The following is an 11,854-nucleotide window of genomic DNA, read 5'->3' on the forward strand; positions in this document are numbered from 1 at the left end:
AAACGAGCTGGGATTAGCCTGGATTCTCCGGTACCCGGTACCCAGCCAGACCCCGGCCAGCTGGCAAAGGACGCCACACAAGGGGTCAACAGTGCCGGAAGCGGTCCGAAAGAATGTGCGTTTGCACGGTCGATTGCATTGTAAACATGGCAGACCCCACATGGGAGGCTGCCGTCTCCGAGGTGGTGCTGTTTCCGTTCGACGTGTTCTCACTCTTCCGGTCTTCACCCTCTTCACCCGGTGCCCCAATGTCACTTTCTCCGCGTCGAATCTCAGCCAAAGGAGCGACCCACTATTACGTGATGGCGTGCACCGGTGGACGGCCTCTTCGGCGAGCGAATGAAACCGATATGCCGGTGCGTCAGAAATCGATACCGATTCCGTAGGTAAGGACTGTGGTAAGGAAAAGATAAGAAGCACTAAGACGAAGCAGAAGAAGAACGAATAATTTATTAGCCGGCGCTGGACGTGCCATTCGCATGATGGCGTGCTTTCGGCACAGAATTGGTCCGTCCGAGATTACCTACGACGCCAGCGGACGGAGCCTCTACGCTGGATCCGCGTTGGCGCTGCAGCCCACAAAACAATTCCCGCAAGAAAGCCGGACCGGCGAGCCAGGAGATAATGATACCGTACGCCAATGACTAACGCGCAATGTACGCTAACGGAGCGCCAGGGATCTTGGGATTGAGATAGATTGAGGCACTAAAGCGAGGGGATTTATGGGAAGCAGTGATGAACCGAATCGAAGACGTACGTGCGTAAGCGGGTGAAAGTTGTAGCACCGAAATTGAAGATGATTTTCGGAACACCAAAGTGTGGCCATAAATATGGAATGCATCTGGCACGTAAAAATATAAATAGCAAAATTGTGAGGTTCAAATTGTTCAGGGTGTGTGTGTGTGTATGTATGTGGTGAAGCGATAATTGAACTAACCAACAACACCATATGGAATAGAACATTGCCGACGGACATCAAACAAATAGCCCAAATGGGTGTTTGTCCAGTTCCATCTGTTTCTATAATAAGCTTAAATATCCATCAGCGCGGACGATCAAAACACCAATACACCATATCCAACAGGGTCCTCCCAAGGTTAAGCTACGTTGAGCACATGTTTAGAAGCGGATTACATCCGGTACTTTTTTCTGTGGAGTATAGGAGGACCTAGTTGGTCCCAAACAACGCACAAAATCACACAAGCTACGGTGGGTGTAAATACTTTCATTCACTTTTCGCTCGCTCTCTTTGAAAAAATGCCATCCTTTTCCTCGTTTTTTGTCGCTTTGCAGCCTAAATCCAACGCAAACAAGCGCCACTGGCCCAGCTGGGACGATGAACGGGCAAAGCCCAAAACAAAGCAAAACATCATCAAATATGTTGTGCAGCATCGATGCCGTTCGTCCTGGCCGTCGCGACTCCCCACAATATTCCTGCGATGGCGCAAAATCGTTCCACGAATTATTAGCAATCGCCGCGTCCGCACGCTCCGATGGCCCCCTTGCGCGGTGCCAGAAGCCAATAAGCGGACCGGAATAAGTGGAATCTCGGCAGCGCGCGGAAATTCGAATGAATATGGGTACGATAGAAAGCCGGAAAATTGTCAACCGTCGTCGTTGGCATTCAATGAGATGAACGAACACGGAACTGAAGGCGGAGCAGATGCCGTCGGATCCGGCCCGATGATACTCTCGGGCCAAGTTGACGAGAATCAACTCCGGGGACAACATTTATCATCCGGAAACCGAAAAAAAAACGCACGTCGTTTGCCGCCGAAAAACTAGGACAGTTCACCGCCCGTTTTTCGTACTAAAGATGATTCGAACGAATCTTTGTTTTCGTATTACGCCTCACACCGTGTTTGGAGTTACAGCAAAAAATGCCACCGTTTCTATTCTGCAGAAATGAGTATTTAAATATTATCATCCTTTAATAGCGTATAGTTTGAAGTTATTTTCTTCAAATGCACGAACTTAATACACTTCTGGCCATTAGTATTTATTCGTCTCTAACCCCAAGAAAGCACTGAACTTAAAACGAGCAGTCGGTATTGTCAAATGAACATACTCAACCCAAATTAGCTACTGACCGACTGTTTGTCACCTTTAATCCAGACTAGAGCACAATAGGCTTAAAGGGAAAAAGTAAGACTTTACCGTTTAATGTTTCATACTGGGTGTACTAAATCTTTCATTTTCTGTTCGAACCTCCAAAAATATACCTTCGGGTGTGTTTCTATGCAAATGAACCCAACCTTGTTCCATTAAAAGCGCTGGCACACCTCAGCCTGAAATCTACGGTCCACTCTGTTTCATTCTTTCAAAGTGGAACCTTTTCCGTGGGTCGCATAACTAATGTAGCCCAAAGGAAACGGTCGATTTTGCTACCGAATGCCGAAATGTATCTTTTGAAGGTTAACCGCTTGTAAGATTTTTACTCATGCAAACGTAATTAGTGAACGACCCTTAGGGAACGCGGAGTTCAAAAGATGCCCGAGCGCTGAGCCACTCTTGAGGATCCGTCACCATTCCAAATTCGTCATCGTGTGCCATTTGTGCAACGATATCATCAGCTTAACTGCTATTGCTGGAAACCGACCGGTGTACTTCCCGCCGGGCTATCAGCTTCGTTAGTGCCAAGAACATGATACACTCGGGGCGCATCTAGCATGGCATCCAACGCGTTTCCGTGTCAAGGAATTACAAATTGAATTTGTTGAAAATATTTGTACAATGTATTGGGTTGCCTGCCAACGCTGGCTGGGTGCAGAGAACGCTCGTCACTGCAGCTGTTGGATGTATTTCCATCCTGAAACGACACGCAAACGAGAAGTGCCGAGAAGATGCTTTCATCGTACTATTTGTGGCAGAATTTTCATCGCCACGGGCCGGCTACGGGGCTCCAGGCTTCGGGGCTCCGTTGGATTTATTATCAAAAGAACCGGGTCCTGCTCTAGCGTTTCGACGATCATTGAAAGCCTTGTTCGACACTTTTAGGTACTAGGAATAAGGATGGAATATTCAAGTTTGAAATACTTTACTACTTTAAAAAACAAGCACGTCTATCTAAAACTGTTATAGTCACAAACCGGTCGTCGAGTTAAACATTACGTTCCATTTCCGCAGCATATGGTAATTTATGTTGATTTCGAAAAGTGAAAAGGGTTTCGTTCCGTGTTGATGATGCCTAGGGCTGTGCAGTTTGCTATTACCTTTGATGCTAATTGTCCGATTGTCTTTGATGCTGACTTCACCGGAAACCCATTCAATTTCGTACCGCAGTTTAAAGGTACACCACATGCTCATCTACCGTACAGAACACGGTTATTGGAAGTGCACCGAGCAGTCAGGCAAGTGCCCAATGGCAAATAACGATCACTTTACCTCGTTTCGGTGCTTCTCCAAACGTACGGAACGAATGGTGTCTGGTTCGTCAAATATTCATTTTGGCCCTATCATTCATCAATTTCAATACGTTCAACTGGAGCGTTCAAGCACCCATTCTTTCAGCTAAATCGAGCAAAACCGTATTGGAAGATTTAGATTTGACACAAAAGCAACAGCAGCTGCTGCCACAATGGCAGCTGCAGCGAATGAAAGCAGATAGAGTCAGGAAAATGTCAACACGAAATCAGTCTTTAGTGAAAAGTTTAACGATATACGAGTTGACACATCGTTTCGTTCCTCCTGGTTCCCTTAGTGGGACAGTTAGAACACGCCATGAGCAGCAGACAACCAACGGAACGGAAAAGTGTCTCGCTGCGATCAGGGAGCGCAACAAAAGGATATCGCGCCGGAAACGGGATCATGTCGAAATGGTGTGTTTCAATGACTGCACTTCTAGCAACAGCAGTTGAAGCCCACGGTGCTGCTCGTCATGGAAGCGGTGCGGCTGTTGGCTGAAATAAAAGTATCATCTAAAGCGTAACAATGCTTTCAAACCGCATGCAATTTTACGCTCGAATGTGTATGTGTCTGCTTCGGTCCGTCCTGTAAGCGAACGTACGGGCAGTGCTGCTTGCTTCCGGCACCGATCGGAGAAAACAGGGACCAACCGTCGGGGGAAAATGACGGCGATTTGTTCCACAAGAATATCGCTCATGGTTGATGGACTTTTACAGCAGCAAATGAAAAGGGGTCGACTTTATCCTACTTTATCCCCTTGCGCTGCTGATAGATACTAATGGTCTCCCCGTCAGCGAGAAGCCTGCGAGTGGTAGTACAACTTTATTCGTACACACCGCACGTTGCTGCTGCTGCTGAAACCCCTGCTGAGAATTTGCCAAATTACAGTGCAACGATGACGCTGGCAACGGTGGTGTGGAAACTCCTATTGCATTCCATCACTGTTCGTACCGTCAGCAGGATTCGAGTCGAGTCGTTGCGGCTTATTTCGTGTACAAAATCTTGACAACGCATCTAATCTTCCGATGGTCCCCACACGGCATTATACGTTTAATTTATCCACTCGAATGAAATGAATAATTTAAACTTTGAACTGAACTGAGAGGAAGGATTTATAAGACATGCTGCTTGATCATAACTGTAAAGCTTATTATTTTGCAACACAAGCCCCATTAAAGCGCCTGCTCTTCAATGAACGTTTGTACGCACATCTTGACCTCCTTTCATTCACAAACACGCACCACATTAGCCCGGGTGCGTGCTGGCGATGAAAGAAAGAGCTTATCATTCAACCGATCGATGCGTTCGCTTCACCAGATGTGGGATTTATTAATAAAAATAGGAAGGATGTTAGCAAAGCGACACCCGGCCCCAGTTCCAGCGATTGAACACGAACAAACAAACACGAACCGGAAGGAAACAGATTTGTTCCAGCCGCTTCCGCATAACCAAAGCATATCCTTGGCCCACGAAACACCAAGAATGGCTGACGATGGTTTTGGGATGGCGCATTCTAGCGGAGTTGCTGGCGGAGTTGCTAAAGAAGATGTCCTTAAGTGCGTGCGTTGCTACAAACGTTCTGGAAGACGGTGAATGAGCGTTCTTTCTGCACCTCGCCAAGACACGGAGCAACCGACACCATCATTCACGCCATCCATGGCCGTGGCAGGACGGATCGAACTCGGTCGCCACTATCGACGGCCGGCTTCGGTCGGTCGGCGGGCGAGGGAGCCCAGCACCGGCTTACTGGAGCGTTACATAATGCGCCTTTAAGCGAAGAAAGCGAATCAGCGTGATCGGCACGATTTTTTGTTTTTCCCTGTGTTTGGAAAATCGTGCCGTAAACGTAGCACCTTTTTTTCCTGGCATTCTCTCCGCCGTGCGTACTTTAAGGCCCTCTTTGGTGGAGGCGGCTTTCATGTTCATGTGGCACTAGATAAAAAGCGAAGCCAATGTTGGGAAGATGGATGGAAACGCATCATTTCGCCATTGGCATCGACAGGATGGTACCCAGCGCCTATTTTTTGGTAACGTACGGAGAAGCCAGCATCCGGAAAATGAAGTCTCTTTGCACGAGACAGCATATGCACTGTGCGCTCCGAAAACCCTTATGGTACTTATCACGAATGTGCCCCTGGAACTGGAATCGCTGGAATCGGATTACGAATTGGGTTGTGGTTTGTAAACCTAAACCGGCCCTCTAATTGCAGGCGAACTGGCGTTGGGTGATGTTTATCAGCAATCAATGCAATGAGCGCTTTGGAGAGTGAATTCTGGCTGCGATTACACGAGCGAGCTTTGTGAGTGGGATACACTGCACTACGCTCACCGTACGTGGAACTACCAAGACTAAGAAGCGTCGCGAATTTAGCGGACACGCTAACCGTAGTCACCGTCACCGCTGCCGGTTGGTATTTGTTCGAGCCCACCGCCGAGTCCTGTGTGTTGCACTCGAGCACTGAATCCCCTGGTGGACATTCGTCACTAGGGAGCACTGATAAACCGAAAACCAAACGCTTCACTCACACTCTACCTGGGAAGCCCTTCCGAGTGCGTTCGAAAGTGTTAAACTAATTTTGGCGACACTTCGATCCGTACGGCCATCGACCGTATTCGGAGGTCCAATCTGGCGTAGCGGGCTTCTAAAAACGCGGAAGCCACAACAACGAAAGCACCGGGTACTGGCTACGGATGGTGGCACCAGAACACCCACACAGACACACTCGGTAATTTCGGGGGGCGCGAAAGCACGAGAACGCTACCGCCACGATCGACCGTCCTCGCAACACTGACGACGCCTTCGATTCGCCTTCGGTTGTGACGAACGCCGTGGCTGATAAAGATGCAACATCTGACAATTAACATATGATCCCGAACCAGTCTCGCGCCACGCTCGGCCTTCGGTCGCCAACGATGACGCTGCCACGAGTGGCGCTCTTTTGCTTATGAAAAGCGTTTGCTCCGGAAACCGGTCTCAGAGAGAGTTTCCTTCGCGAGGGAGAGCGAGAGCGAGAGGACCAGTCGCTCCCGGCAGTCTTAGTGTCGAGTCGGCGCAAAGTCGGCCCAAAAAGAGTTCGTACAACGGTCAACATGGGCACGGCGTGATTTTCAATGCCAACTTTGAACACACACGCTATGGTAACCGAACGCTCCGAGCGTGCCACGTCTGCTGATGGCTGTAGTAGTAGTAGTCCAGTAAATCGGTTCAAATCGGTTCAGAACCGGGTGAAGAGCGAACATGAAACGATCGTCCCGCAAAAGTTTAAGGATGTAGTACGAGTTTCGTGATGAATGGAAGTACAAATTACTTCGCACGTAAGCAAACGTTTGTGTAAAGCAGAAATCCATCAGCTCGCCCTTACTACTTTCTTTCACCGTTCATTAGGACGGTGTTCCTTAGCTGTTCTGGTATACTAAAACGATTGCGTAATGCCGCAAATTGTGGTATTTCTGAGCGGCACCTGGCGCCTCCATAGAAGCACAATTCTTTTCATGCTACGATGCACCATGCGTCTCCATCGCTATCAAATTTGTTGAATACAACAAAATGTAACGAAAGAAAGACTAAAAATTAAGCTATGAAGAAATACGGTCTCCATAGGAATTGAAACAATGACCAAAAATGTGTTAAGAATTTTAATAGGCGATATGTAGAAGATCGCAAGATCTATCTACCCTGTTGAAACTGGGAATCATATTTCAAAACACCAAACTTTCCCAGCGAAACGGTGGCCCCATTTGCTAGTGCTTGGTACACAAAACCCCATCATGGTTAATCTGTACGGGGTTCATATTTTCTAGCGACCATCAGTCTTTACTGGGGAGCATGTTTCACGCTTATAGGGTGTTGAAGCAACAATTGCTTGATAAATGTCGTACATCAAATGAACTGTGATAAAACGAACAGATCTGTAAGTATGAAAACATTCATAGTCGCTAGTAAACCACTCCTTATGGAAAGATTAATAAAACAAAGTAAAAAAAAATTTAACCGTAGACTGTGCTTGAAATGTACTTAACAAACTAAATTATACACCATCCGCACATTGTAATTGTTTATCATAATAACAAAATTCAACATATTCTCACAATAATCACCCTGTGGCAGTATGTACAGTCGAGAGAAGAAAAAACCTTCCCGCGCACTCGTGGTCGATATCTCATGGGTACCGAACACATGTTCTGGGTAACGTGTTGGTGAAGTTCCTCCGTTACCGGTGCGTGAACCGTTGGAAACATGATTCAGTTAAATATAAACACAACTTCGGACCGGTGCACTGCTGGTCACGGATGGACTGTTTGCTAGATAAATACGGAAGCGAGCGCGTAAAGCCGATCCGATCGGCCATTCCCGGCGGCCGGAACACGTAGAAGCACAGCAAAAATGAGCACTACGATTGAGGGGTCGAGCTTCCTGCACGCCACGACCGGGAAGTGAACATTAACGTTGTGCCAGTGGCCCATATGTATGTCACGGTTTTGGGGGACGCTGGGAGAAAAGCAAAACAATACAGTGCCAAGGGACGGGAAGTTCGTGGAATTAGCCATTCATAAAAACAACATCCACTACCGGTCCGCAATTGGTGTGGCGTGGGCCAATATTAAGTGCGTACAAATTAAGCCATCGAAACACCCGAACACGTACCAACGCAGCGCCGTCCGAAGTGATCACTTGTGGCAGGACGCAACATAAATATTTTATTACACGATGCAGAAGTTTGGCAGATGTAACCAAGGAAGGTTTTTGTCTCGTGAATTCACGCTCTTTTATTATGATTGAACAATTATTATGAGAATACTCATTAGCGCACCTAATGATTGGAAAACTATGTTTAAAAATGCATACACAATCAGGATCAATTCGATGTGGCTTTTTGTACGGCGACAGAAAGCCATTGAGTCTATTGGAACCAAACCGCAATTCGTCAGGGATGCACCATGCCAGAAACGGGATGCGCTCGTTGTAATCGCGGAAGGTAAATATTTACACCAGAGCCACGCTGTCAACAGTCGCGAGAATGTATCTACTCGGAACACGGTCGGTCGCTACGAACCGTGAAGATGTCGAGAGCGAAACTCAAACCCCAAATTGAGTCATCTTGCGCAGTAAGACGGCATAAACCGGGAACGCTTTACTAACGTTGACGACCCTTGAGCAGACGCATTTCTCATTGCCATTTTCGGTCGGTTGGCCGACCTAGAAATATGCCTGGGAATTCGTTGTCGCAAACACGTCTGACATATTGTTAAACAATTTGGCGCTGATGCACGAAATCACTTATTGTCATCTTTAGAATGTAGAAATAGTGTTTATTTGAATAATTAGACTGCGCAACTTATTAAATGAAACTGCACATGCTCAATCAATTTATATTTATTTGAAAATAGTGTCTGCGGTCCTTTCTTTCGAATCGTTTCGAATTCAATTGACGGACACGGTACACGCTTTCTTGGCAAACACAACCACCATCCGAACCGAATCACCAGCTGTTGGCCGTAAATTATTAAATTTCTCACCACCACCATCAAGTCGGTTCTAGAGCGCCACTGCAGGGCACTAGGACTGCAATCACTACACAATACTTTGTGTACACCGCCCGTCGCCAGTTGCGCCAGGAGCAATGGGAAGCGTAAAAAAATGGGTTGTCAACTTGATCGATGAGCGAAACGGATTCATCTCACGCCAGTTGCCGAGGTGTGAGTAGTTCGCCATTTGGGACCACCACCGTATGCCGGCCGTGCGATGTTCAGCATGCCGCAAACACAGTGTCACCCGCAACACTCAGCAAGGACGGGAGCACAGAAATGTGAACATGAATCGTGCACGATGCGATTTCTGTCGAGCCACAAGCACAGCGTGGTTGCATCCCGAACGTGGGGAGTAAAAAAGGAACAAGATCCTTAAAAATGTCACGTTTGCCAAAAGAGCTAAATTAGGTATTTGCCAGTAGTCGGTGGTGTTCGCGGTGCCCGTATTCACCCATTCACTCGCGGCGGAGCGTAAGGATTGCGAGTGAAAAATTGATCCCGTAAGCCATCATCTAACAGCTTACTCGTTCCGTTGCTTTAAGCCTCCGGACGGAATGTGGCCACGTAGTGCAGGCGTGTGAAAAATTTGAAACCACTCTTCTAAAGTGTTCACCAACGCGTGACCAAAATGTCGGAAAATGGAGCACCTCGTACGGCTGGCTGGCGGCTATCGGTGACGACAACCGGGACCCCACCGTTGGGGTTTAAATTTTTGGCATACGCATTAAGGTCAAAACCGGTGACCGAAAAAGTTTTGAGGACATTGAAAGTTTTTGACAATTAAAGTTTTTCTATTTTTCGATACTGCCATTGAGGGTGTGGATTAATTCCGAGCATTGCCAGCGCACAATCACAAGAACCGTTTAGCACGGTATTGTATCTTAATTCCTCAAGATCGCGCGCAAGTGCAATGCAAATGTAGTCTATGAATAATTCAGCAGCAACTTTTGACAGTTCAGTCTTTCGTAGATTCTTATGGCCATTCGCGAGGGGATGCGGATCCGCTTGATGCGGTCGCTCATTAAATATTCACGGTTATGAATGCTAGCGATAAACACACTCACCGGCCATAAATCAAACGTTCAGCGGTCAACCAGGTTTGAGCTCGTGTTAACGAGCTGGCACGGATTTTAGCCACAAGTTTTTGCAGATAAACAACATTTTTTCATTATCACCATTGTGCCATGTATTTAGCATGATCCGCAGGTAAAGAAAAACGAATCATTAACATAAAACTCATTGTAAACTTGTGCCACGCGTCGAAATAAGGCCAGCACTCTTTCAAAATTCATAGAATATTTTATGTCACACCAATTGGGCCTGTAACGTATCCTACCGAAACTTTGGTTCCTAATACGACGTGACAGCTTACGACCGAATTTGAAGCGATACATTGCGTTGGGAAGAACAAAATGTCGCTTGCCTAATCTGCCGTAGCACACTGTTTGTCAACACGAATTGTTTTTTGTCTTAACTGACCGATTGTATGGTTTTCGTGTGAATGTTTCTTTTATTAGTGAGCATCAACAGATTTCGAAATATTAAACGACACCGTGACACAACGCAACCGTGAAACACAAAACCAGTCAAAACTGGCATCCCATTGTGTCACGTTAACAAGGTGACAAGAAAATTTATCACTTTAGCTGTTGGCGTATGCGTACATGTTTTTCGTGGGTTGCACCATTTTCTGTCTCATCTTCGAAACGGAGTATAAATTTAGCAAACTATGCTGAATATGTAGAGCATGAAAACTGTAGTTTTGATTAGCCATCCCATTTTCGAAAAAGATACCATAAATATCCGTGCAAACACCGACAGAATCCCATTCCCAGAATATGTACTTACACTCGTAGTTGCCCTCCTGGTCCTGATCGTCCGCATCCTTCTGTTCGTCCATTCTGTCTGCAAAGCGTAACAAACACGGTAGGTAAGGTAAGCAACCGCGAAGCGAGCTTCGATCGCGATCCGTTTGGCGTTTGATCGTTGCCGAGCGATAACGCATACTGACCACCGCGGCAGCATCGGCACAGCAGACAGTCTCGCAGGCAGGACGACGTCGGGGACGGTGGAGATGCGGCGGCGGCCGCAGCTGCTGCCGCGGCCGCGGCCGCCGAGAACTTGGCATTCCGTTGTTTCGATCGCTGGTAATTTAAATGATGCCACTGCTGATGCTGCGGCTGTTGGTATTGGTGGTAATGGTCTTGTTGCTGCGTGTGCGATCGGACAGCTGACGCCGGCGTCGAGCGCCTCCGACCGCACTGGGAGCCGGTGCCGAGCGTCCGGTACTCGGGCCCACCCTGTTCATCGCACTCCGCGTGAGCACCGGCGGCGGAACTGGCGGAACCCTTGCAGTGCCGGCCACTTGGCTCGAGTGACCCCACGAAGGTGCCGGACGACGAGCTGCCGCTGCTGTCATCCGGCTCGACCGGGATGGCCGTGAATCCGTGCGAAGACCAGCGCATCAGTGCAATGTCCGTTACGGTTGCTGGCAGCTGCGACTGGTGACCGTCGGCACTGACCGTGCTGTTGCTACGATGGCCTCGATTCACGAGCTGCATCGTCGCACAACGCCACACCAATCCCTAAGGACAGACTCTCATCAACACACACACACACACACACAGACACAGACACTCTAGGCGGCGCACCAAACGGCACTGAGTCGCACTGCCATCTCAACGATCCTTGGGACGTTCTGCTTATGGTCGGCTGTTGTTTATTGTTTCGGCACCAACGGACCCACGCATCACTCGCAAGTGCCTAGTGCCTACTCTCCACTCTCGGGCGGTGCGTATCGAACCCGCGATGTCCGTTTGTCGAATGATCTGCGCAAATCGCTGCTCGAGCTACTTCGACGGATGATGGCAGCCGCAAAGGAAAAAAAAATCCTATAACACTACGAAACGTTGTAACCGAC

The 11,854-nt window shown here is 47.8% G+C and overlaps 1 protein-coding gene across 1 annotated transcript in view; it reads right to left on the minus strand.

Moving 5' to 3' along the window:
• LOC128275422 (Kv channel-interacting protein 4-like) overlaps nt 1–11,657 on the minus strand; it is a 37,859-nt gene extending 26,202 nt beyond the window's left edge. Inside the window, exons 1-2 of the mRNA XM_053013914.1 lie at nt 10,942–11,657; nt 10,783–10,835 (exon numbers count right to left, since the gene is read on the minus strand). Of these exons, the coding sequence (XP_052869874.1) occupies nt 10,783–10,835; nt 10,942–11,495 (607 nt within the window). The 5' untranslated portion in view covers nt 11,496–11,657. The remainder of the gene's footprint in view (nt 1–10,782; nt 10,836–10,941) is intronic.
• Nucleotides 11,658–11,854: the final 197 nt, after the last annotated feature.

This window comes from Anopheles cruzii, chromosome 3, assembly GCF_943734635.1.
Source record: "Anopheles cruzii chromosome 3, idAnoCruzAS_RS32_06, whole genome shotgun sequence".
Classification (NCBI taxonomy): domain Eukaryota; kingdom Metazoa; phylum Arthropoda; class Insecta; order Diptera; family Culicidae; genus Anopheles; species Anopheles cruzii.